Below are 26739 nucleotides of genomic sequence, written 5' to 3' on the forward strand. Positions count from 1 at the left end.
ACTCATTTAGTTCGTCCCATAAGACCAACCAATCAGGGTGTGAATACCGACATTTACACTGTCCTCTGGTTTACCAGCGGATCAATCATCAGTGGTCATAAGTACCATTCACAGAGAGTTGGGGAGTGGCTGCAATCAAAGCATTGTAAGATAGTGAAAGATGTACCTTTAGGCTCCCTCCTCGATTCAGAGATAACCTTTCCATTTTCTCGTAAATGGCCTCCTTGACTACCTGATCAAACCAGCATCCCTCCTTGTTCAGGATGTGAACATCCTCATTGTTGAAAGAGTGGCCACTGGCCTGTGGATGTGAAAAGACTGCAGAGTCCTGGCCTGATGAGTTAGCTGTTCTGTGTTGTGCCATCTGCTTAGCCAGAAGTTGTTTGGCTTTCCTGATGTATAATTCATGGTATTTGTACTACAGGCAGAAGCATGGGTGTGCCATGGGTTCCCCCAGTTTTACCCATTGTGGCCAACTTGTACATGGAAGAAGTGGAAAACAGGGCCAACACATCTAATTCAGGTTTTGTGCTTAAATATCACATTTATGGACAGAGTCTGATCAATGCTCTCTGCATGGCTTATTTATTTATCACATTTTCTAAAAAAGTTTACAGTTTACACACAGCACCACAATTGTCAGTTTATCTTCAGTACTGCCATCTTAGATTGATAACTTGGAACTGATAGGACTGCTTCAACTTTCCGAGTGAGTAATCGGAGTTGAAGGGGCGTTACAGATTCTGACATATTAAATATTAAATTTGTTGACTGAATGTTTTTTGTTGTTTTGTTTTTGTGAAGCACACAAGTCTTTAGTTACAGTTCAGCTACACAGTGAGTCATTTCCTGAGTTTGGGCTTACAGCTAAACTTAAAAACAATCTTCCAGCACAAGATGAGAACATTCACAGATCTATTCTGAGGTCAGAGAAGACTTTCAATTATAGACCAGCATGAGGATATTTGAGCCAACAGTGAAATGTGTTTCTGTTTTCTGCAGCCTAAAGACAGAATTTCAACATAATTCCTCTGATTAAAAAAAAAAAAAAAAATCAAACAAAAAACAGATTGATTAAAGAGAATTTATTGAAAATACTAACTCTAAAGTAGAAACTCAGATATCTAAAAACGTGTGATCCCTGAGAAGTTATAAAACCTGTGAACACTAAAAAACTGCTTCTATTTATTACTATTATTTAATTTTTTTTTTAATCAGCAGATTTTTAAAAATTGATTTCATCACATATTTTCATAAAATTCATAATGTTCATAAAACTAATTATAATTAATGAACTCAGTTTCATATCTGTGGACTAAGGACACAAGAACTCACGTGACAGTTAGATGAAGTACATCTCTAGGATGAACAAGGAGGTACAGAACAATTTATAATATCACTAATCAAAAAAATTGCAGCAGGATCCACAGGACACGACAACAAAGACAAAACTATGACCTGCAAAGTGTTTCAGTAACTAAGCAACAGAGCACCTTTGTATATCACAGAGAAAGGTAGGAACACAAAACAGGAAGAAGCTTAAATGTTTGCAGTGGACAGGAAATGTGAACACGTCACACAACTGCTGTGGTCAAAGCTACAGGAGCTGTTTGAGGTTGGTGTAAAAGGAAGGAAGCACAGAGAGGTGATAGAAGGAGGAGCTGAATATAAACTCTGGTCTTATCTACATTAAGTGCAGCTTCTCTTTGTTCTGCATTTATTATCAATGCAAAGTCGAACACTTTGAGATTAGATGCAGATCAGCGTGCAGGGCTGGACGTGAGGATGGGGCACTCTTTGCTCTGTTTGCTGGGGTTATTCTGTGAGTACAATACACACCTTTACTGTTTGAATGGCAGTGATGAAGGAAAATGTTTCTCACTGGTGACAGTTACAGTGTATCACTGCTTTAACCTGTTTACCTGACAGCTTCAGCACAGCAGACTAGTTTATTTTCATGTTTCCAGCCTGTTTGACAGCTAATAGAAACACATAAATTAGGTGATGAGCAATAACTGTGCAATCTGAAGATTTACCTTTAAAAAGCCTCAGTTTATATATTTATTGTGATTTTGTCAGTTGTATAATGTCTGATGATGTTTCCTTCATTATTTTAGTGCTCAGTACAGTCATCCATGGAAACTTTGTAGGTGAGAAGTTTTTTTCTTCCATTTATATCATACGTGTTGATCTTAACTAGTATTTAGCTTCTCCTGTGTTGCTCTAAATGACGTCCTCTGTGTTATATTTTGTATCATAAACCAAACATTTCATTGAGATTATTGGTTAAAATGTTAATATAACCATGTTAAGTGTGTGAGCACTCAAACACACACCCACGATACAAACTGTATATTTCCTGAAGAGCTGTGGCTTCATACATTTTCAAACATGATTTTCTTTTCATGTTTATCTGATCTGAAAATATCAACAGTGTGTGTAGTGCAGATTATCTCACTGAGCTTTGCTGTTGGCATGTATGCTGGATTATATAGGGGGATTTTTCTTTCTTTTTTTGGAGCTATAAAAAATTCTAATGCAAATGCTCCACACAGATGACAACTTAAAGGAAAAACCAACATGAAACATGGTAACCAAATGCTGCTCTGAGCTCAGCATAGAGTTTGTTAACTTCATCTCTCATTTGGTGTTTTGATTAGAAGCTGTCTAACACGTCACTCCAAAAGTCTCTGTAGATGTTCAGTGTGTTGAATTTTGTGGCTGCAAAAACTCCAAAAGATGATTCACATTATTTAAGTTTGCATCAAACATTCAGAGCAACAATTTTATCCTTTGATCTTTTTCTTAATTACAGAACTTGGAGTGGAGGCCACTCTGACAGCAGACAGATTAACCATACCAGCAGGGGGCAGTGTGACACTGACCTGTGATGTGAAGTATTCTGCTGGCTTAAAATACTTTGAATATGAGTGGTTACGAGAACCCTCTGAAAACTCTGAGAAGACCACAGTAGCTGGTGAATCAAACAGAGTACTTGTGACCTCTGAAGCCGGCATCTACACCTGCAGAGGACGTATAAAAGGCACAAATTTACTCATTAAAGAAAGTGACTCAGTCATCATTAGTGAAACTGGTGAGTTAAAAAATTTAATCTGCAATAAAACAGCTTGGATTCTCCCAAATTCATTTTGAAACAGTAGTAAACATAAAAAAGTAAATGTTGTGACCTCATCTTTCCTCCATGATGAAGAATCGTTTTTAAATATGTGAAACTTCTTAATGCAGTGTTTGTGACCTTTGATTTTCACTGAAAATTTAGTTCTGTGTTATATTTAATTAGTTGATAAATTATTGAACCTAATACAGCTGTTTAAAGTTACTGATACTTTGCACAAAAAAAAAGTCTTCATCCTGTTGTGTGTTGAAAGATGAGGACCTAAATGCACTCTGAGACAGACTGAAAAAAAAGTGAAACTTTACACACACACACACACACACACACACACACACACACACACACACACACACAGAGGGAAGTAAAACTCAACATAAGATACAAGAAACAAATGACTATCAAAATAAAACAGGAAGTGAGGATTGATAACTAAACAGCAAACCGACACAAAAATAAAGTTAACGAAGGGGAACTGGCACTGGAGGATGTGACAGGAAACACTTGGGAAACAAATTATACTCTAAGACTAAGTTATAAGATAACTACAACTAAAGGCTCCAGAAATGCTCAAAAATAAATGAAGATCAATAAACAAAACTACAAACACGAACAAACAAAGAATTCAACCTCAAAAGACTCAAAAAATAAAATTAGATCTGGAATCACGACACACTTGAAATTTCTACATCCTCTTTATTTTTATCAGATATTCCCTCAATTGATTTTTATGGTAAAAATTGAAATTAGACGCTCTCTAAAATGTAACTCCAAACTCCACTGACTTTTAGTTGTGTTGTGATATTTTCTTCGCTCAAATTATATCAAATACTTTCAGTGTTTTTTGTATTCCTTAATTACAGGACACGGAGTAAATATCACTGTAACAGCAGACAGAACAACCATACCAGCAGGGGGCAGTGTGACACTGACCTGTGATGTGAAACACTCTGCTGACTTAAAATATGAGTGGGTCAGAGAAACCTCATCTGCAGTGAAGTCCACAGAAGCTGTTGGATCAGATAAAGTGATCAAGATCTCTAAAGGAGGAAAATACCAATGCAGAGGATGGAGAACTGACACAAACTCACTCATAGCACAAAGTGATCCAGTCATCATTCAGGAAACTGGTGAGTTTAAACATTTAATTTGAAATTAAGCAACATAGGTGCAGAGTTTGGAGGCGATCAGAGAGGGATCATATTCCGACAAAACATAATTTCACAAAGTGATTTATGTCCCCAACCTGTCAAGTTAGTTAAGATAATAAAACTGTCATAAAGTCATATTAAACAATAATTTGGTTATAATATTTAATAATAATGTTTTTATTTATTTTTTTAATGATAAAAAGTTAATCAGTCAGAAATTAAATGTATGGTTCAATCATTCATAGATGTATTTTGTGTTTTGGTCCCTGATGCTCAGGTTGCTGTTATCAATTACATTAGGCTCATTTCACAGGCCATCTCGACCAATGGCTGTGGAGCTGTCATAAAAACCTTTTTTAGTTACTTTTGAAGATACTCAGTCAGCTCAGTGCTGGATCGTTTAATAAAGGTTTCTCTGGGGCCCGTGATTCTCACGTGATTAACCGAGGATCAGTGAAGAGGGTGAAACACAGTGAGGGTGTAAAGAACTTCATGTTCTGAGACCATCACATGTCTTTTTCTGTGAGAGAGAAACAATGAGACAATTATAACAATAATAATAGTTTAATATTTAATGACTGAAAAAAATGGTTTGCTATTTTTAGGTATGAGCAGCACATTTTCTGTACATCTTGCTGTCACTGACTGGGCGATCAGACCTCTGTGCTGGTTGTTTGTGGCTCTGTAGACACGTGACCTAGAAGCACGGCTACAGTCGTCGACATCATCATGAGCTGTGAAGCGATAACTACACATGAAATGTGTGAACCATGAATGCTCTTAATTTTTTTTTCATTTTTTGGGGGGGCTTTTTAGCCTTTATTGGACAAGGAACAGTGTAGGTCAGGGGTAGGCAACTCCAGGCCTCGAGGCCGGTGTGCTGCAGATTTTAGATATAACCCTGGGTCAACACACCTGAATCACATGATTAGTTCGTTACCAGGCCTCCGGAGAACTCCAGGACATGTTGAGGAGATCATTTAGCCATTTGAATCAGCTGTGTTGGATCAAGGACACATCTAAAACCTGCAGGACACCGGCCCTCAAAGCCTGGAGCTGCCCACCCCTGGTGTAGGTAGACAGGACAGTGGGGAGAAAGAGACGGGCCCCTTGCTCTTAAGGCATGTGGTCATCTGCTCACCCACTAAGCTAAACTGCCACCAATGCTTTTAATTAATTAATTAAGAGTTCTAGAATAAAAATAAAAATAAGGTTTTGTCCTGTTTGTCATAGAGTACAGCCCCCCTGATGTTTCTTATTAACATACTAAGTATACACTCTCTCTCTCTCTCTCTCTCTCACACACACACACACACACACACACACACACACACACTATAGTCAAAGAAAAAAAAGTTCATAATTTACCCAAACATTCAATTTGTAACGTCTCCAGTCCTCAAACCCAGGACCACGGACACTCAGCATGAGGTCTGCTCGTTGTGTTGTTTTATTTACAGTGCAGTTTATTTATAGAGCAGCTTTCCAGTCGCTCCTTGTTGTCTCTGTGCCCGTCACCATGGCACAGCTCCAGACTCCTCTCTCCCATCCAGGCCCCGGCGTCCTACTGAAATAAGGGGACGTGTGATCAGATGATTTCCCCCATCTCCACCCCTCCACTGCACCTGAGCGACAAACCACACGCGCCACAATCTCAAAATTATTTTATATGTAGATGGAAATAATAGTGAATGGTGTTTTTAATGATGCAGTGTTTGCTCACCTTTCCTTGTTACTGGAAACCACTCCATAAATGCTTGAAATGAGTTCAGTTGTTTTAAAGTTATTGATCTGAACAGAAAGGTGAACATAAAACATTCATTCCAGATTTCTGCATCTGTTTGGTTCTGTTGATTTCAGGCTGCAAACTTCTCACTCTTGTTAATCGGCCTTGTCATAGAAAATATTTTTCTTTTCCATCTTCAGTCAGCCAGCAGGACGAGATTCAGCTACAGGGATGATCAAAATGTTCATTCAGTCCTTTTGTGTTCTAACTGATAAATTTTACTGTGGAAAGTTTCCAACAGGGTCAATGTGACGCTGCAGCACAGCTGGTCTCAGATATTCACTGGTGAGACAATCACTCTCAGATGTGAGATTCAGGGAGGTGAAGGAAAGGTGTGGAAATATGAATGGACAGCACCCAACACAAACAGCCCTCCAACATCCAGTGAATACAGGATCAGCAGAGTTTCAGTGTCCCACAGTGGAGACTACAGATGTCGGGGTAGCAGTGACTATCTCTTAACAGGATGGAGTGATGCCTTCAGACTGACAGTTTCATGTGAGTTGGTCTACGATTCAAAAAGAAGTTCCCTGTTTTCATCTTTTCATTTACGTCAGTTTAAACTCAACATCAAGAAACAATCCAGACCCTCCAAAAAACAGACACAGAGCTGAGTGCACTATGACTCTGCAATGATTCATTTAAAGAGGAATATAAAGAGATGACAGTTTTAATGAATAAATCAGGTACGTCTGTTGTGTAGTTTTAAAGTAAGACAGATCGCCTGTGTCACATTATAAACGTGTGTTTGGTGCCAGCCAGCATCAGAGCCCCACTGAGAGCAGAAAGGACAATCATAGCAGTGATATCAGTCTGTTTGTCTTTCAGTGAGGTTACATTAAAACAACCAAGACACAGTTTATGAAATTTGGTGGAGGAAGGTCAAACAAAAGAACCCTTTTATTTACTCTGGAGGCAGATGACTAATGACAAATGTTTTTACTAAAGAGAATCTTTTGTCAGTCTAGTTTAGATATTCAGTTTTTTCCTGCATTAATGCTTTGTGTTTCAACCTGAGGGAATTAAACATCTCTTTATAAAACTAGAGCAGGGTTACATTCTGGGAAATAGTGCATTAGATGCTGCGCCGTTATTCAGTAATAAAAGCTGAACCAAAACCACCAATATGGCCTCTTTTTTTTATCTGATTTTACTGTTATAGACAAATGACAAAGATAAAGATAGACATTAATGAACACCGATGTAGGGGAATAGGCTCGGTGTAAATATGATGCAGGTCCCACAGAAATAACAGACACCATTCAGTGTAGTGTCACTTTAGAGTATTATTAAATAAATGTCTTTATTTATTTATTTATTTTTTCCCTGAAGCAAGTGACAATCTGATGTATTTTTTCTTGTAACTTCAACAGCAAGTAAACCCAGAGCCACACTGACAGCACAAAGTTCAGTCATACCAGCAGGGGGCAGTGTGACACTGAGCTGCTCTGTGGAGGGCTCTGCTGGCTGGAAGTTTGACTGGTTCAGACGTGATTCAGTCTCTTCTAAAGCTCAGCTCATGAGAGGAAATGAAGCAAACAGAGTTATTAGTGTCTCACAAGGAGGTCTGTACCACTGCAGAGGAGGGAGAGGAGATCCAGTTTTCTACACAGAGGACAGCAGTGACGTCACAGTTCAGAAAACTGGTAAGTTTAAGAGGTCATTCTGTGATCTGTACTAAACAAATTCAGGAAGTTTGAGTTTGTTAACACAGAGATGAGAAAAACTTCTGTGTTCCAAACATGGAACTACTCCATGTAATGTTTTGAAATTACAGTTCTGTTCTGTTATTGGACAAAGACCTAGATTGTCCAGTATGAGCTGCATCACAGCATTTAAGTCACCTAATTTATGAGTTTTAAGTTTGGCAGGTTGTTTAGTGAAGAGAAGATTTTATGAAGAAATGCTGCATTATTGTTAGAGCATAAAAATGAACTACTGTTACAAATATTTTTCTGTGGATAAGATTTCCATGTAGTTTGCATGTGTGACATCATCTCTAAACAACTGTGTTCTCAGAAGAGGTTGAAGTTATGAGTGTAGTAAACACCATGGATGGAGCAAGAAGCAGCAGTCTGCTAAAATGACTGTCACCCCGGCCAGAGGAGGAACCAGAAACATAGACGTGGCTCAGAGATCTCTTCAGAGAGCTCAACAGATGAATAAAGTCATTTTTAGGTTTTTCAGACTGCTCTTTGCAGAATTGTTCCTAGTCAAGGAAAATAGATGAACTGGATCTTTTATAAAATAATATTATGACATATGAAATATAATTCAAGTTTATTAATTATTGTTTGTTGTGACAGTAACTGTGTCAGGAGCTGACAGCTCTTCATCTCCTGTGTGGTTGATTGTTGGACTGGTTTGTGGAGTCTCTCTCATTATTATTCTCCTGCTCTTGTTGTATCGCTGCACAACGACCAACAGTGAGACCTTTTCCTTTACTTACTAAAAACTCTTTGTAATTCAAAGAAACAAATGCGTCATGAGGACCATGTAAAACTAAACGACTTATTTTATATTTTTAATAAAGGTCCTGCTAACGAGCAGACGCTTAATAAGGATGAGGATCAGCAGCAAGTGTACTCCTCTCTTTTTGATGGTTAGTTTTTCAACTAGTTTCAAATATTCTGATGCTATTTGCAACAAGACTGTACTTATTACATCTGCTGCAGCTTTTAATATAAATGTTATTTGCAAGAATATTTGTGTTTAAATTAGTATCACAGACATGAGGTGACTGATTTTCTCTGACCTGCAGGTGATCGTTGTGTCTATGAGACAGTCAGAAGATGTGAAAACACTGAAAATGGTAAAGTTTACACTTTCATTAATATAGAGCTTGTGGAAGCTGGATGATTATACAATAACTGTCTTTAACATTAAAGTCAATCAGATTATTATTTCAGGTCCAGCAGAAGGTGATTACACCAATGTCACATCTGTGATTCAGCTCAAAGTCATTAACAAGACAAGTGAGTGCACAAAATGTGAGATTTGAAATGCAAAATATACATTGGTAATTATTCTCACTGATAATAAATGCATTTGTGGACAAAACAGAGGGAGTTTGTTTTGAAATGCTTTCATTTGATCACCTCAACAGGGCAACGTGGTGACCCAGAGGAGAGCTCTGACTACAGTGATGTCAATCCAAATTCAGCCACAGCTCTAAAATCTTAACAGCAGCTCTTTAGCTGTTTTTCTCTTTAAGGTTTCTTAAATACTTTAAGTCACTTTGAGTGAAAAGGAGAAGATTTTGAATTCAAAGTAATGATCCTGATAGCCTGAGTTTATATTGTCTTCAGAAAGAATCACTCAGTGTGTTTTGCTTTTTTCTCTCCCATTAGATAATAACTGTAATGGACTTTAATGTACTGTAGATCTGTTTTTATGTTTTTCCCCCGGCTCCACAATTATAATATATTATAAAGTCTTTCTGTGAAGCACTTTGTAACTTTCTTAATAAAAGTGTGATATAAATAAAGTGTGTTGTTGTTGTGTGTCAGACTGAGAGTACATGTTACAGCTGTTCAGTGTTGTACATGAATCCATTGAAAGAGAGCATTCATTTAAAGACGCTCATTGTCATTTAAAACAGCTACAACCCTCCAAAATGAACTAAAGCTGTCAACATAATGGGAAGTAACAACTGCTCTGACGTTATGCTCAGCAGTCTTTTTACTGTGTAGCAGAGTTTTCAGTTTTCTTGAGGAGGTCTGACCCGTACTTTCATGTAATACCTATTTGTTTTGACAGTGTTAGTCACATGTTCACCAAGACCATGATAACTCTGTGTATGACACATGAATCTTGATCTTCCAAATATAGTATTTGTATTTTTTATTACACTGTATTGACTTTATTGTTTGTTCAATACAAAGAATTTAAATGACTCAATTCACAAACTTCACAAACTTTATGGAATTCTTCCTCCCACAGATCAAACATTTGCTCAGTTGGTTTTCTGTCTCTTTGAGTGCACCCAGTCTCTGGCCCAGTGTCAGCTGGGATAGGCTCCAGTCTCCTCTGTGAGCCTGACTTGGATAAGCAGCTGATGAATCTGTGACTCATGCTCTGCTCTTGTGCTGCTTTTGCAGTCTTCATACTTCATGGCAGCACTTCCATCATGTGTCACATTTCAGTGTGTGGTCATGTCAACAGCAGCAGTCTCAGATGAAGAGTTCAAGACTTTTGTTTGAGTACATTTATGTTCTGAGATGTAGCTGCAAGTCTTCCTTTCAGCAGATTTATGATTGATTCATGTTCTCATCAAACTTCACACAGCAGAGAGGAAACAAGGAGTTCAGACAAAGAGAACAGCAGGAATTTCATATGCAGCTGTTTTCCTGATTGTTGATTTATGATAAGCTCATTTAGTCCTCCTGTGTTTATTGGTACCTGATGTGTTACTAGAACATTCTAAGATATTTAGTATCAAAGAACCATTAAGTCATTATTTAATGTAAGTTCCAGTATTGTACTTAAAGTTTGTCGAAGCAGGTGTTAAAAGCATTTTTATATTAACGATATCATTTTCTGTGTGTGTGCTCCACATGTGCTGTACTGTTCTTGAATCACAAGTGGAGGTGATTCTGTATGAAGTTTGCATCTGTGTGGGTTTCCTCCATGAACTCCAGCTTCCTCCCAGTGTCCACTGTCCCTCTGTGACCCTAAACTGGAGACATTGTTACAGAAATGGATGAATGTGTTTCATGTTTTTCTGTGACTTGTGCTGCTTTTGCAGTCTTCATGTGGTCCTCTTACATTTCATGGCAGCACTGCCATCATGTGTCACTGTTCACAGTGTTTGGTCACATCAGCAGCAACAAACTCAGCTGAAGAGTGTTTTGTCAGAGCAGTTGCACACCAGAGCAGATTAGTTTTCTGTAGGTGATGTTTGTGTCTTTTATGCTGCTTACAGTTTGATGTGTGTCAAATAATTGTGGTGCTTTTAAAAATGAAACATTTTCTTCAAATTAATATCACACAACACTTCTTATATGCTTATAAGTGTATAAAAATGTTGTTTCTAACTGTCTGCAATATGCTATTTATTAATTAGCTGAAAATGACTATTTTATGATTATTTATATGTTCATTTAGTTATTCTGTTTTCATTCCGTTGCTACCTGACATCTTGCTAACAGAACATTTGAAGTCATCTATTCTCCACATCAGAGAGACATCAGTGTTCAAGGTAGGTCCTGTACAGGCTTTAAGTGTCAGTGTTGAGGAATGACAATGCTGACTTTTGACCCCATTCTAAAGATAATCCGGCCTTGGATGGACGTCAGTCTGATCAATACATTTACATTAATAAACTTTAAAAAAAAAAAAACCAAACATTAAGTTTAATCAAACATCAAGTTTTATTACACCCAGATAAACAGTGAAATATTAAATTAATTAAACTGTTATAATTTCAGGACCATGGAGAGCGCACATGGTTTTGAGCTCCATGACCTGGATCTGCACAAACTGAGCTGCATGCACATATACATCATTCTCTCTCTCTCTCTCTCTCTCTCTCTCTCTCACACACACACACACACACACACACACACACACACACACACACAAATATGTATGACTGAAGAAGTCAGTTGGATGACTGGCAAAATGTTTCTCCTCCTGAAAACACTATGTCCAGATGAACAGAATCAACCTTTGGGGGCATATGTATGTATATATATATATACACATAAAATAACCTGCAATAGGTGAAATCCGCGAAGTAGTAGCCAGCTTTATTTTTTAATTTTTTATTAAGGCTGTAAAACCCCTCACTAAACACTTTATACACTTTTTCTCAGATAGGCATGAACATTTTCAGACTTTTCTCTCTTGTTTAAACACCCTCAAAGTTAAAACCTTTGTAGAAAAATAAGTCCAGTATTATAGAATGAAACCAAAGATCAAACCCTGTTTTTAGGTCCAGAACTTGGGAATAGTACCAATGGTACGGAAGTGGAGGAAGCAAGAAGGATGAGTTGAGTAAAGTTTGACTAAGCGAAACAAAATTTTGTTTAAATGAGCCATATAATCCGAAAAATATGGTAACTTCTACCTTCCCTTAGTGTGACCAGAAGTCAAACTTTTTGAGGGATGGTTATCATCTTCCTCTGCCTTTTGGATGCTACTGCAGGTGCCTTTAATGCTGCAAAACATTTTGTCGACATTTTTGTGTTTGTTGGGGAGAAAACTTACAAACAGCACTTCAGAGTCACACTGCTAGCGATCAAAGCTATGCAAATTTGACAAGCTGAACGCATTCTGTACTGGGTACACAGTAAAAAATGTAGTGTCAATATTTCAGAGTAAACCTATTTTAATCTAGATAGAGTATTTACAACTCTATGAGGAGTAAACCAGCTCTAACATCAGACTTAAAAGTCAGTGTAAAGTTTGTTAGACACGCAGTGAAGACTTAACTCCACACAGTGTTGATTAGTACCAGTCCGCAGGTGTGTGCGGTCCCTGAGCTCTGATGCGCATAGAATTTTCTCCGGAAAGTTGCCGCAGTCAGGTAAGTGAAGTTACCTTCTTGCTCAGGGATCCACAAGAAGCATCATTTACACCTTCAATGTGATTGACAAGCATGCACTTCCATGTAAAGCAACAGGTTCAGTAGGAGCCCTTGATGAAGTCTTTAGGGCCCATTATGTCTTTGGTACATCATACGGTTCATCGCTGACCAACTTTTTTCACTTTTCTGCAAACAACTATGACATTGGGGAAACGCCGTATTGCTTTCTCTAGTGAGCATCATAGAACTGTATGCTAATAGAGCGATCGTGGCTCAAGAGTTGGGAGTTCGCCTTGTAATCGGAAGGTTGCCGGTTCGAGCCCCGGCTTGGACAGTCTCGGTCGTTGTGTCCTTGGGAAGACACTTCACCTGTTCGGCATCCTCGCCTCTGTCAGTGCGCCCCAGGGTGGCTCACAGCATCATAAGATGAATATGAAAAATTAACACTACACAGAAATGATATACTATTACACATCAGTCTTATTATTAAACTAAATTTGCAGTAAGAATAGCTCTATAAAGTGTAATCAAATTACTCTGAACAGTGTGAATAATCCTCAGTGTTAAATATTTTTACACATTTTGTTGTTAACTTTAACACTAAATTGAGTACAATTAACACTGAAAAGTTAACACTGGTCATAGAGTAAATTTAACTCTAATTTTGAGTGGGACCAAATGTTATCTGAAGCAGAGTTAAAATCAACTCTCTAAGTGTAAAATTGACACTTGGTTTTTTACTGTGTAGGAGACACGGCACGAAGGAGATCGATTGACGATGGTCTACAGCCAATCAGGACGCAGAACACAATGCGCTGTAAAAAAAAAAAAAGAAAGAAAAAAAAGCATGCAAAATTGCACAAACAAAATCAGTGAAAGGTGAACCACGTTATAGTGAGGGATGCAAAATGAGTGTAATGCGTATTGAGTAATGAGTATTAAAAGATCAACCTGGAAACATAGATATACAGAATAATGTCTTTGTTCTTCTGAGCAGCCTCCAGTGCCTACATGTGGGTAAAAGTGTAGATTACGATCGATTCTGCCACAGGCTTATTTTTAATCAACTAAAAAACATCATGGTTTCGAGTCAGGCTACAGAGAAACAGGAAATGCTGCTTGTGGTTTCAGCCAAAAGTGGTCTGTTAAAAAGAGCATAGAGGAGCGTGCAGCAAACAACAGAGCTGACAAAAGATGCAAAAAGCACAGTGGAAGTTTCACTTTGATCTCTGTGTGGATGGCACATTTTTATATGATTTATCTGTACTGAAATAATAGTAATAATTATCACTGATACATGTACGTATGCATAACATTCAGTGAAAACAGATCAAAAACTGTTGTCATGATGACACATGGTGGACTACAGAACAAAAACTGTGTGGGCATCAAGAGAAACTGTGAAAAGCTTGTTTCCTGGGTTGAAAAGCAGCTGCCCTCAAAAGTCTCTGCATTGACATGCTGTAAATGCTCAATGATGCCCCAGACTGGTCCCTCTGTGTTTTGATTTCTCCCAGTGAATGAGAGGCTTGTTTCCCTGTATCTTTGGGTTGGGAAATTGATCCTGACTGCGCTGAAAGGAAATTCAGAGTACCCAGAATTCTTTGTGTGCAGGGCTGGAGGGTGCCCCGGATGGCGAGTCCTGCTGGGAGACTTCAACAGTCTCTGAACCTGAACAGATCTGAACCTGAGTGGTGTTCTGTCATTGTCATTGTCCTCTTCCAGCTGTCTTTAGGTGAGAGACGGGTACAGACAGGTTAGTTTTTCATGGTTGATGGAAATGTATTTACTGTACAGTTCAAACACTTGAATTTTGTGCTACTGGATGAGTGTAAGGAAATACCTGGCTGTATTTTTTACTGCAGCTTTTAGTGTCTCATCAACAACGTGTGTCAACAAAATGTCTGTTTCTGTAAGACCTCGATTAAGTTTTTAACTTTTTTTTATCTCCCAGTGTGTTAAAATTAATTTTCAGGGGGTAGAAAAACACTTTTAATTAGTTCCAGCAGTGTCTGCATGCAGGTAGAGGGAGTCTGGTTTTACCGTTTAGATTATTTATTGATATTTATTGTATTTTATTCATATGTCTGTGTGCTTAGAGGTTTGTAAATATTTATTAAAATTATAAGTGTTTTTGAAAAATTGTAAATAATGTATCTTTATATGTGAGAAGACAAATGTTTGATAATACTGATGGTTTATGACAAAGAGTATTTAACATGTCAAATAAAATAAATGTTCTTCACATTTAAAACAAGTCTTGGACTTGTGATCTCCTCATTTCCTCTTTAGCCGCTCAGTCAGCTCACATATATGTAATTGCTGGCGCAGGGATAGCTCAGTAGGTAGAGTGGTGGCTCTATGATCGCAAGGTCGAGGATTCAAATCCACTTAACGGCTACCCTGAGGTACCCCTGAGCAAGGTACCATCCCTACACACTGCCCCCTGGGTGCTAGATTGGTAGCTACCCACTACTTCACTGAGTAAAGGCAGTGGAATTTACCCACGGAGATTAATAATAATAATAATGGATTGGATTTATATAGCGCTTTTCAAGGCAACCAAAGCGCTTTACAATGCCATTATTCATTCATGCTCACATTCATACACTGGTGGAGGCAAGCTACGGTTGTAGCCACAGCTGCCCTGGGGCAGACTGACAGAGGCGAGGCTGCCATATCGCGCCATCGGCCCCTCTGGCCAACACCAGTAGGCGGTAGGGTAAAGTGTCTTGCCTAAGGACACAACGACCAGGACAGAAAGGCCGGGGATTGAACCGGCGACCTTACGGTTACAGGTGCGCTTCGTAATTATAATGTCTCATAATAAGACATTATTATTATTAAAACTTACTGTCTGTCTGTTATTGGTCAGTTTAGTCTGTGTTACAGACCTTTTCATAAAAATCTGACGAACATGGTCAGACCTTGTTAAGTTGTTATTTCTGTGTAAAAGGAAGGAAGCAGAGAGAAGTTTTAAAAACTCTTTGTTTCCTTCACAGCTCTTTGGTATCTGCTGTGCTGCTGCTTCACTCTCTCTCTTTACAGAAAGTTGTAGAAGTTTTCAGACGTGTCACTGCTGGATGTGAGGATGGGAGCCACTTTGCTCTGTGAGCTGGGCCTATTCTGTGAGTACATCACTGACTTCTATTGTTTGATTCATACTGATCCATAAACATGTTTTAGTAAGAAGAACAGAGCATCAGTCATTTGTACCATTTCAGGTCATGTGATCAGAGGACTCTCATGTTTGTTACCAACATGGTTGTTTGTAGACTGGATTAGATTTTAGTGCACTGACTCAGATCAGAGTGGAGCTGGTTTAGTTTATTTAACCTCCTAAGACCCGAACTCTTCCACAACATGCATTTTTAATTTCTCTTTGATATTTGGGCTGATTGGGGCCCGATGAATGTAAAAAGAAAGAATTTCCAGATTTATTTTTTTTTACCTTATTTTTGTTTTTAAGAAAAATGAGAGCCACAAATGAGGATATTCATTTGAAATTTTGATAGAACAGTAGCAGTATAATGTCCTCGTAAGTGGATATCAGGCCCATGTAGAGCAAAATTGAGTATTTTGGTCAAAATAACCAAAAATGTGATGTCCACATATGTGGACGCCAGGTCCTAGGAGGCTAAGAAAGGTTTGTTTCTCCATCAGTGATAATTTGATGCATACAAATCATAGCAGCCACTGGTACAACCACAAGTGTTTGATTTATGTTATATTTGAGTGTCTTTAGTTTGATCATGTCTGAAGTTTCTGTCTTTATTGTAGTGCTCTGTACGCTCCTCTGCACTGGACACACTCAAGGTGACTGAACAGTTTTTACTTTTTTATTTATTTCTTTTAATTTATTTGGTAAAAATTCATCTCAAAATACGGCATAAATTGTAATTACAATTCACTTATGTTTTATATGTATTTATTATTCAATATATGAACAGTTTATGATCATACTGTCACAGATTGTGTTTCAGATTGTTAACGTTGTGTTTGTGTTGGATTCTAGATGCTGTGCTAACTATTGAACCCAGCTGGTCCAGTTTTTTCATCGGAGAGTTTGTTACTTTCAAATGTGACATGAATGAAGGAGAAGATACTGACTGGTATTGCGAAATCAGTGCTTTGGACACATGAAGGGATCATATGATACAAAGATCAGTAATACTGTCTCTATAACTGTATCAGGTAAGTCCTCAGTAATGTTTTCTGTTGAAATACTGATCTGAATTCTGAGTACTTTAATTAATGTTGTTATTGAAACTTGAAACTTTAACAAGGACTACTGTATTTTACTGGTTATGTTTCTCACAGTATACAAAGTACTACAATACTCACAGAGTATAATTTATTATTATTATTACATGTGTGGATTTTAATGTATAACAATAATAACTGTGGATTAAATTAATTTTAAATAAGGAGAAGAAGAAACATCAAAAGCTTCATAAACTTTAAGACAATTTAAAATTTTCCTGATTTCTGTCTCAACATGGTGACAGAGCTGCAGTAATTCAGGTTGTAGATCTCTAAATAATCACAGTATAAATGTTTGTCCAATCTCAGGCCTGAAGAAGTCACACTGAATGTAAACTAATGCAGTTCACTGTTGAAGGAAACACAATGATGGGTTCAGAGGGATCTGCCTAGTTTCAGGTTTAAAATGGTTTCAAATTAAAACGTATTTTAAAATGTAGGAATTTTGTTTTACCTTTATAACTGATCAGGTGTATATTTTCTTTCCTTGTATAAAGCAGATAATCCCAGGGCCACACTGACAGCAGGAACAACAATCATACCAGTAGGGGGCAGTGTGACACTGACTTGATCTGCAGAGCTCTGATGGATGGAAATATGAAATATGTAGCAAAAAAAATCATAATTAACTGACAGTGCTGCAAATCCTTGACCTTCTCTCAATGAGCTTCATGCTGTATCACCTGAAATTAGTGATGTTACGTCTGACACTGAAGCCCTGAGGGCTGTGTCGAGTACAGGGGCGTGTCCAAATGAAGCCCATGTGGAGGCCCGCATCATGCTTTAGAATATCACGTGATCAAAGATAAATGAGGCCCATTTCTCTGAAATGACGTCACTACCTTATTATGCAGTTCGAGCAGTTATTTATTTATTTATTTATTTTATTGACAAATAATAACATAAGAGTTAAATCAATCTCAGGGTGTTTAGTTAGGGGTTTGTGTTTTTGTATGTTTCTATATTTATATTATCTCGGGCCTTATATAGGTATTTTGTAAGTGACACATCTTTACGTTTATATATCCACTGGTATGTAGCTCACGTGTATTGTCACAGCAGGGCTGATTTACATCAAATGAGCAGCAGATGTCAGTACTGTACTCTGCAGCCGGGCACAAAGCGTCTTCTGCAGTTTCCTGTCTTACACAGTATTCTGTGACCTTTAGCACACATTCTAACTCAAAGTGGCGTTTTTTCTACATTGGCCTCTATAAAACAATATAAACAAAAAATAAGCACTAAGAATATAAACTTATTCCGTAACAACTTCCAAATGAGCTGTTAAACGGGGCTTTGTGTGATCTGCCGTTTAATGAAGTAATTGGCTGGAAAGATTCAACACATTCACGGGGCTTCATCACACCATCACTACCTGAAATGGTTTTCACTTCACAGCTGTGCCTTGTCAGGGTTCATTTGTGGAAATTCTTGTCTTCTTAACGGGCTTGGGACCATCAGTTGTACAGAAGTCAGTTTGGTACACAGCTGATAGATCTATTTGACAACTGTTTGAATTCTTATTATGGCAAGAACCAATCAGCTTAGTAAAGAGAAACAACCGTCCATCATTACTTTAAGAGCTGAAGGTAAGTCAGTCTGGAAAACTGCCACATTCAAAACTTTGAACGTGTCCCCAAGTGCAGTCACAAAAACCATCAAACGCTATGACGAAACTGGCTCACATGAGGACCGCCTCAGGAAAGGAAGACCAGGAGTCACCTCTGCTGCTGAGGATAAATTCATCCAAGTCACCAGCCTCAGAAATCACAAGTTAACAGCACCTCAGATTAGAGCCCAGATAAATGTCACACAGAGTTTCAGTAGCAGACACGTCTCTACATCAACTGTTCAGAGGAGACTGTGTGAATCAGGCCTTTATGGTCAAACAGCTGCTAAGAAACCACGACTGAGGAAAAGCAACAAGCAGAAGAGATTAGACAAACATTTACACTGTGTTTATTTACAGATCTACAACCTGCAAATTACTGCAGCTGTTATTTTGTTGGAATTTGAATGAAATAAGACCATTTTCAAAATGTAGCTTTTTATACCTTTATAATAAATCAGGTGTATATTTTCTTTCCTTGTTTTTCATAACAGCAGATAAACCCAGAGCCACACTGACAGCAGGAACAACAATCATACCAGTAGGGGGCAGTGTGACACTGACCTGCTCTGTGCAGAGCTCTGATGGATGGAAATATGAGTGGTTCAGACGAACCCAAACAACCTCTGAAGTTCAAATCAGAGATCAACCAAACAGAGATATCAGAGTATCTCAAGGAGGAATCTACAGCTGCAGAGGAACAAGAGGAAACCCAGTTTACTACACTGATATGAGTGATGATGTCACCATTGAGATAACCTGTGAGTTCAGTCATTTAGTTTGAAATATACATTCACTCATGATTATCAAACATACAATGTTAAGTTTTCTGTGTTGATTTCATGTTTCTATTTGTATCTCAACTGTTAATATGTGTAAACAGTTTCCAATAAAGTTGTTGTAAAACAACAACCCAACTGGCCTCAGATATTCAGAGGTGAGACGATCACTCTGACATGTGAGGTGCAGGAAGGAGGTGAAACCACTGAGTGGGAGTATGAATGGAGAGGACCCAGCACACCCACACAGTGGACACACAATAATGATGTGACATTCAGAGTTTCTGAGTCCAGCAGTGGAGACTACATGTGTAAGAGTCGACACAGAGATGACTCATATTCTTCAACAGAGTGGAGTGAAGCCTTCACATTGTCAGCATCAAGTAAGTCATGTTTGTTGTGTGATTTCCATTTGACAAATGTCATAATGGTCAGCACAGGATGAATTCAATGGTCTACAAAGCATGTTCCATTGTTAGTCAGACAAAGAGCTGCAGCTGATAGTAGCCTCATTGTAGACAGTTTGTCACCACTTTGTGTCATCAACTTTCAGCTGGTATAGAGACGCCAATGCTGACCTGCTGCTCCATCACCTGAGGACAATAATGACAGAAATAAACAGGATAAAAATGATATATTCAAACAAATAACAACTAATTTACAATTTGTCAATAAAAGGAGAAGAAAAGTCATTCTGGTCTGTCATCTCATCCAATACTGCCAACTGTTAAAATAAAACACACACAGACATACCACAGAAAATTATGTTACTGTTTCTATGATTAACATTCTCACAACTCCGAGTCACTTCCACTCACCTTTAGCAGGAGGCTTATTGAGATTGATCCATTTAACCTCTCAGACCCTAAAGATGGGCCAGTTTATGAATCAGTCCTCAAGTACTTCTTAAATACAGCCAAGTAGATATAAAACTTTCACAGTGTCGATCAAAATGAGTGTACAGTTTGTATCTCTTCAAGATCACCAAGATTTGGTCATTTTACCATTTCCATCTAGTTGTTTAAATTATTTAGATTCAGTCATTTATTTGTTTTTTCTTTTTCTAAACTGAACTGCAGATAAACCAAAGGCCAAACTGAGAGCTGATAACACAACTGTTCCAGTAGGGGGCAGTGTGACCCTGACCTGCTCTGTGAACCCATCATCATCATCTGGATGGAAATACTACTGGTACAGAGATGAGAAATCCTCTGAAGCCCTGACCACACAAGATGCAGTTTTCCACTCAAATGGACAAATCAGTGTCTCACAGGAAGGACTCTACAGGTGCAGAGGAGGAAGAGGAAACCCAGTTTACTACACAGAGGACAGCCAGTCAGTCAGGATTGGGAAAACTGGTGAGTTTAACATGAAGTCAGATAAATTCCTGATTAAGGGGAAGATGAAGAACAAAAGGCATTAACATTTTTGACATTCATGTGTTTTATTGTACTTTCTTGAACAGTAACAGTCTCAAACAGGCCTGTTGTGACTCTGTATCCAAACTGGTCTGAGATATACAGAGGAGAGACGATCACTGTCAGATGTGAGATCCATGGAGGAGACACTGAGTGGGATTATGAGTGGGAAACAAACAGCAGGATAAAAGCTCCAAATCAAAATGAATACAGGATTAGATCTGCTTCATCATCCAACAGTGGAAACTATCGCTGTAAGGGCAGAATGAAAAGTTCACAGCATAAAACAACAGAGTGGAGTGATTCAGTCACACTGACAGTTTCTGACAGTAAGTAGAGTCATAGTTCATTTAACCTGGAAATAGAAACAGTTTGTAAAATGTGTTTTATTAGTACATGTTGAGATATTTGACATGTTTAGATAGTCTCACTCTTAAAGTTCATCATAAATATTTGTGAGTCAACATTTTAGTGACATTGAATTCAGAGTTAAGAGACGAAACATTGAGAGAAAATCTTTGTTGAACAGATAAACCCCGTCCTGTCCTCACTGTGTCTCCATCATGGCTGAGTCCTGGAGCCTCAGTAACTCTGAACTGTGAGGTTGAACATCCGTCTGCAGGATGGAGCTTCTACTGGTATAAAGCTGTTCCTGATCTATCAGAGAAATCCTCCAGTTATGAGCTGCTACCTGATGGCAGTGGGACTGCACAGGACTCCTACATCATTCATGGACAGACACACACAGCAGGATATGTGTGCAGAGCTGGAAGAGGAGACCCAGAGTATCACACTGATCACAGTCAACCAGAGTTTGTCTGGTCTGCAGGTCAGATTGAGGAATTTTAATCTTCATGTTGATGATTTGAAAGTCTGTAAATCTGGCTGCATAACTAGCAGGACTCCTGTGAACCACACACAAAAAGTCAAACGTATATTTCCACTGTGATATTTTGAATCCTAACATCTGTGAGCTTTGTCTCTTCACTGCATGTTGTTTCCAGATGTTCATTCAGCAGCGTCTCTCACAGTGAGTCCTGACAGAGTGCAACACTTCACCTCTGACTCTGTCTCACTGACCTGTGAGGAAACTTCACTGAGTGGAGAGTGAGGAAGTTCTCTGAGGACGGCCGACTGTACTCTGACTGTAGGAGAATGACTGGATCCACATGTGACATCAACACATCAGAGTCAGATACTGCAGTGTACTGGTGTGAGTCTGGATCAGGAGAGTTCAGCAGTGCAGTCAACATCACTGTACAGAGTATGTTATTATACATTTACTTCTTGGATTTGAATGATTTAGACGTCACATGAACATTTGTTCCAGCTTTGCTGTATGTGAAGTCATTATGTGGTAAAAATAAAACACAATTTTTAAATTTACAAGATCAGATCTTCATGATGAAAAACATTTGTACAATCTGTTCTTATTATTGTTTGACAGCTTTTTCTAAAAGTGTGCACCAGCTGATGTGACTGAAACAATTGTGTGTGATTGTGTCACAGATGATGGTAATGGTCCTATCCTGGTGAGTCCTGTTCATCCTGTGACTGAGGGAGCTTCTGTTAGTCTGAGCTGCAGTTTGAGAACACAAAAAATACTTTCCAATGTGTTTTTCTATCACAATGACAAACTTATTCAAAATGATACCCGAGGGGAGCTGAAGATCTCTGCAGTGTCAAAGTCTGATGAAGGTTTCTACAAGTGTCAGTACTCAGGAAGAGAGTCAGCACAGAGCTGGATGTCAGTTAAAGGTGAGCAGGATCAAAACATGTGATGGATTTTTGTAAATGAGTTTAGTGACTCAGAAGGAACATTAGATTGTCTCAATTTTGAAACAATGTTATATAAACATTTTATGACATTTTCACTATTATTATATTTTATTAATAATAGATGTATTTTTGTTTGTGTCACAGTAACTGTGTCAGGAGCTGACAGCTCTTCATCTCCTGTGTGGTTGATTGTTGGACTGGTTTGTGGAGTCTCTCTCATTATTATTCTCCTGCTCTTGTTGTATCGCTGCAGAAGAACCAACAGTGAGACCTTTTCCGTTACTTATTACAAACTCTTTAACATTCAAAGACATAAATGCGTCATTAGGTGCATTTAAAAGCAAAATGTATGATTTTACATTTTTAATGAAGGTGCTGTTAATGAGCAGATGCTCAATCAAGATCATCAGCAGCACGTGTACTCCTCTCTTCTTCATGGTTAGTTTTTCATCTATTTATAATGTTCTGATGCTATTTGAAACAAGACTGTACTTACTACATTTCCTACAGCTTTTAATATAAATGTTATTTTCAATAATAATTATGTTTAAATTAGTATTACAGACATGAGGTGACTGATTTTCTCTGACCTGTAGGAAATCGTTGTGGCTATGAGATAATCAGAAGATCTGAAAACACTGGAAGTGGTAAAGTATAGACATTAATACAGAGCTTATGGAAGGTGGATGATTATATAATAACTTTGTTTAACAGTAATGAGCTGGTCTAGTTTGAGGCAACAGGGACAAAAAACTGCATTTTCTTCCTGTATCCGAAGCTCGACTAACAGATGGGCTCTCCTTTCCAGCACACTTTATTGTTTTTATGATTTGCCCCCCTTGTCCCCAGACTCTCCTTGCCATATGGAGGATGTGTTAGTGGGAATAAGGAGGTCCTTGAGGTATTCCTTCCACTGCCCGACAATATCCTCAGTCAAAGTTCGCAGCACTCCACCCTCACTACCCACTGAGGGTTCACAGTGTGTAGTGATGGTTCCCCGTCTGAGTCACCTGACTGTTTGCCAGAATCTCTTCGAGACAATCTGAAAGTCTCTTTCCATGGCTTCTCCAAACTCCTCCCAAACCCAAGTATTTGCTTTAGCCACTGGCTGAGCTGCATTCCATTTTCCCTAGTGGTACTTATCGGCTGCTTTGGCAGTCCCACAGACTAACCAAGCCCACTAGGACTCCTTCAGGTGAACAAGGCCACAGATCTATTATCTATTATTGTATCTAATGATACGATAACAATAATAAATAGTAAAATCGATCATCTACCTACAGCCTCTGGTGTCCTTGTGCCACATGTATTTATGGACACACTCATGTTTAAACATGGGGTTTGTTATATACAAACTGTGGTAACAAAACACAGTGGAGGTTCAGATCTGGCAGGATATTCCTCTCGATCATGCTGTCCAGGTCTCACTGTCATTGCCTACATGAGTGTAGAAGTCTCCCAGTAGCACAACGGAGTCCTCAAGTGGAGCACCCCCTAGAAGCTCTCAGCCCCACCCTCACCCAACAACACAGCCCCTGGGATGCCTAGGACACACAAACTCCTCCACTATGATAAGGTAGCGATTCACAGAAGGAAGCATTAACATCAATAAGATTATAATTTCAGGTCCAGCAGAAGATGTTTACGCCAATGTCGCATCTGTGATTCAGCTCAAGGTCATTAACAAGACAAGTGAGTGCACAAAATCTGAGATTTAAAATGCAAAATAATAATAATGATAATAATAATAATAATAATAATAAATGCATTTGTGAACAAAACAGAGGGTGTTTGTTTTGAAATGCTTTCATTTGATCACCTCAGCAGGGCAACGTGGTGACCCAGAGGAGAGCTCTGACTACAATAATGTCAGTCTGTCAGGGTGTTTGGTGTTTGACTCAGCATTCTGAGGTTATTTTGGTTTTGTGAGTCTCTCTGTGATCATGTGAACATGGTGTAAGTTTAACTTTATACAGTTTAGCCTTGAGTTTAGTGCTTTCTGTGTTTCTGAGTTTTCTTGTATTTCCAGTTTATGCTTTATTGTCTGTGAGGTTCCTCTTGTGTCTTTGTCTCATCCCTGTGTCTATTGTGTGAGTCTCTCATGTGACCCATATTTACGCTCCCTTGGCCTCTGTGTATCTTAGTAGTGTTTTGTCTTCCTTACCTTTTGCCCCGTTTTTCTCCTTGTGTTTCAGCTTTTGTATCCCTGCTTGTTTCTGCTGTTTCTGCATGAAGCTCGTGTGTTCATGTACTTCCTGTTTTATTTTTACAGTCTTTGGTCTCATGTGCAGTGTGTTTGCTTTTGCTTCCCTGTCTCATTACATTTAATTCATCAGAGCTGTTTTCTGATGTGTTTCCACTTTCCTGATCACCCTCTTGTGCAGTGTTGGGAAGGTTACTTTTCAAATGTATTCCACTGCAGGTTACAGAATAAATGCCCCAAAATGTATTTTATAAAGTATTCTGAATACTTTGGATTAATTAATATACTGTCATGCTTTTTACAACTACATGAATGTACTATTTGTTTGTGATGTATTACTATTACTTAATGTTACTCGCTAAACCAATACCAACTAGATTTTTACATTTTATTATAAAATGAGTAACAGTAGGTGGACATTAGGTAAGGCTGCACTTTTTACAGTGATCTCGTATAGAAAACTATTCTGCGCGTATATGAAACAGGTCCGCGGCTCCGAGCCGTAGTAAAGGGACCTCTGGCTAATACGTCGGGTTCATGTTGGGCTCGTAGCTGAAAACTAGCTTTACTTTGTTGTCTGAGTCAACTTTGCTAGCGAGAGACAGAGAGAGGTGTTGAAAGGCTGCTCCAACGCAACTCATTATTTCTAAGGAAAACACGAACACAGTGTACAGTCGAGTCTTAATAGCTTACTTACAACTGGGCTCGTCAGGCACTCTTCTTGGCTGCAGTGGTTATTATTATATTTACATGCTTCCAGCTCCTGTTTCTGTTCGGTGACAACTTGTACTTTTCGACTCTCCTTTTTCTCCCTCCTCGTGCTCACAGACACATAACGGGTGTGTCAATTTATGCTCCCTGCAGCACGGACTACACTGCCCATGAGGCTACACTCTTTAGGGCTATGCCTGTAACACTCTGCCTTTTGCCTTCATAATAAATAATTTTTTGAATAGTAATTTTTAAAAATATTTCTTCACGTCATTATGTGGGCCGCAAGTAGAGGTGACACAGGCATTAGAGCCTCTTAATGGGTGTTTTATTTGGGTTTCACCGGTGTGGAATTACCAAAAATAAAGAGGGGACAGACTAACATATGAAACAGGAAAAGACCGCCGTGTGATCCATTTATTTCAACAAAGTAACTGTATTCTGAATACCACCTTTTAAAACGGTAACTGTAACGGAATACAGTTACTCATATTTTGTATATTAAATATGTAACGGCGGTACATGTATTCTGTTGCTCCCACTGCTCTTGTGTGTATATTGTGTCCGTTGTCAGTGCATCTGCTTATTTATGCTAATCCCTATCTATCCCTATCTCCATATTCTCTCAATCCTTTCTAGGTTCTTCAAGGTATTCCCAATGTTCCAGGTTTTCTTATTCTGATGTTTACATTTTAGCTTTCTTAGTTTGGGCTTTTTCTCTCAGTCAGTTCTTTGTCTATTTTTTGTTTAACCTGATTTGGTTCAAGTTTGTTAAGAGTCACATTAAATTGTTCTTATTTTTTTTCCTTAAAATTGTAATTTTTGCCTCTTGTTGTCTGTGTTTGGGTCTTCAGAAAAAGCCACAGAGTCTGCAGCTGCAGATTGTGTCATAATCCAAATTCAGCCACAGCTCTGAAATGTTAACAGCAGCTCTTTAGCTGTTTTTTCTTTATTTTAATCTTTTTTCTATTAAATGTCCCAAAAGTGAAAGTGAAAAGGAGAAGATTTTGAATTCAAAGAAATTATCCTGATAGCCTCGGGTTATATTTCCTTCAGAAAGAATCACTTTTTTGCTTGTTTCGCTCCTATTAGATAATAATTTTAATTGACCTTAACATACTGTAGATCTGTCTTTATCTTTTTAACTATTTCTTTGACTTTTGATATATTGCACATTTCTTTCTGTGAAGCACTTTGTAACTTTGTTAATAAAAATGTGATATAAAGGAAGTGTGTTGTTGTTGTGTGTCAGACTGAGAGTACATGTTACAGCTGTTCAGTGTTGTGCATAAGTTCACTGAACTAGAACATTCATTGAAAGCCACTCATTGTCATTTAAAACAGCTTACAACCCTCCAAAATGAACTAAAGCGATCAA

General features: G+C 38.4%; 2 protein-coding genes and 1 long non-coding RNA gene across 5 annotated transcripts in view; all 3 read left to right on the forward strand.

Moving 5' to 3' along the window:
• Positions 1-430: 430 nt before the first annotated feature.
• On the forward strand, positions 431-9724 carry LOC116326800 (titin-like). Its single transcript, XM_039607880.1, has 10 exons — positions 431-523; positions 2118-2150; positions 2816-3094; positions 3997-4263; positions 6302-6568; positions 7441-7716; positions 8604-8672; positions 8832-8882; positions 8980-9045; positions 9177-9724. The coding sequence occupies exons 1-10, from the start codon at positions 433-435 to the stop codon at positions 9251-9253; spliced, it is 1476 nt and encodes a 491-aa protein (XP_039463814.1). The 5' UTR covers positions 431-432; the 3' UTR covers positions 9254-9724.
• Positions 9725-15588: 5864 nt separating this feature from the next.
• The window catches only part of LOC116328764 (Fc receptor-like protein 5), a 108114-nt gene continuing 96963 nt past the window's right edge, over positions 15589-26739 (forward strand). The window contains exons 1-2 of the mRNA XM_039607879.1: positions 15589-15727; positions 16380-16415. Of these exons, the coding sequence (XP_039463813.1) occupies positions 15691-15727; positions 16380-16415 (73 nt within the window). The 5' untranslated portion in view covers positions 15589-15690. The remainder of the gene's footprint in view (positions 15728-16379; positions 16416-26739) is intronic.
• LOC120437329 lies at positions 21843-25134 on the forward strand. 3 transcript variants are annotated; one of them, XR_005611026.1, is made up of 6 exons: positions 21843-21932; positions 22178-22426; positions 22592-22711; positions 22820-22885; positions 23044-24139; positions 24272-25134. It is a non-coding gene; the product is annotated as an uncharacterized LOC120437329 (long non-coding RNA). The 3 variants fall into 3 exon arrangements; XR_005611028.1 differs by having other exon boundaries at positions 24275-24371; XR_005611027.1 differs by lacking the exon at positions 22820-22885.

This window comes from Oreochromis aureus, unplaced genomic scaffold (assembly GCF_013358895.1).
Source record: "Oreochromis aureus strain Israel breed Guangdong unplaced genomic scaffold, ZZ_aureus HiC_scaffold_90, whole genome shotgun sequence".
Taxonomy (NCBI): Eukaryota; Metazoa; Chordata; class Actinopteri; order Cichliformes; family Cichlidae; genus Oreochromis; species Oreochromis aureus.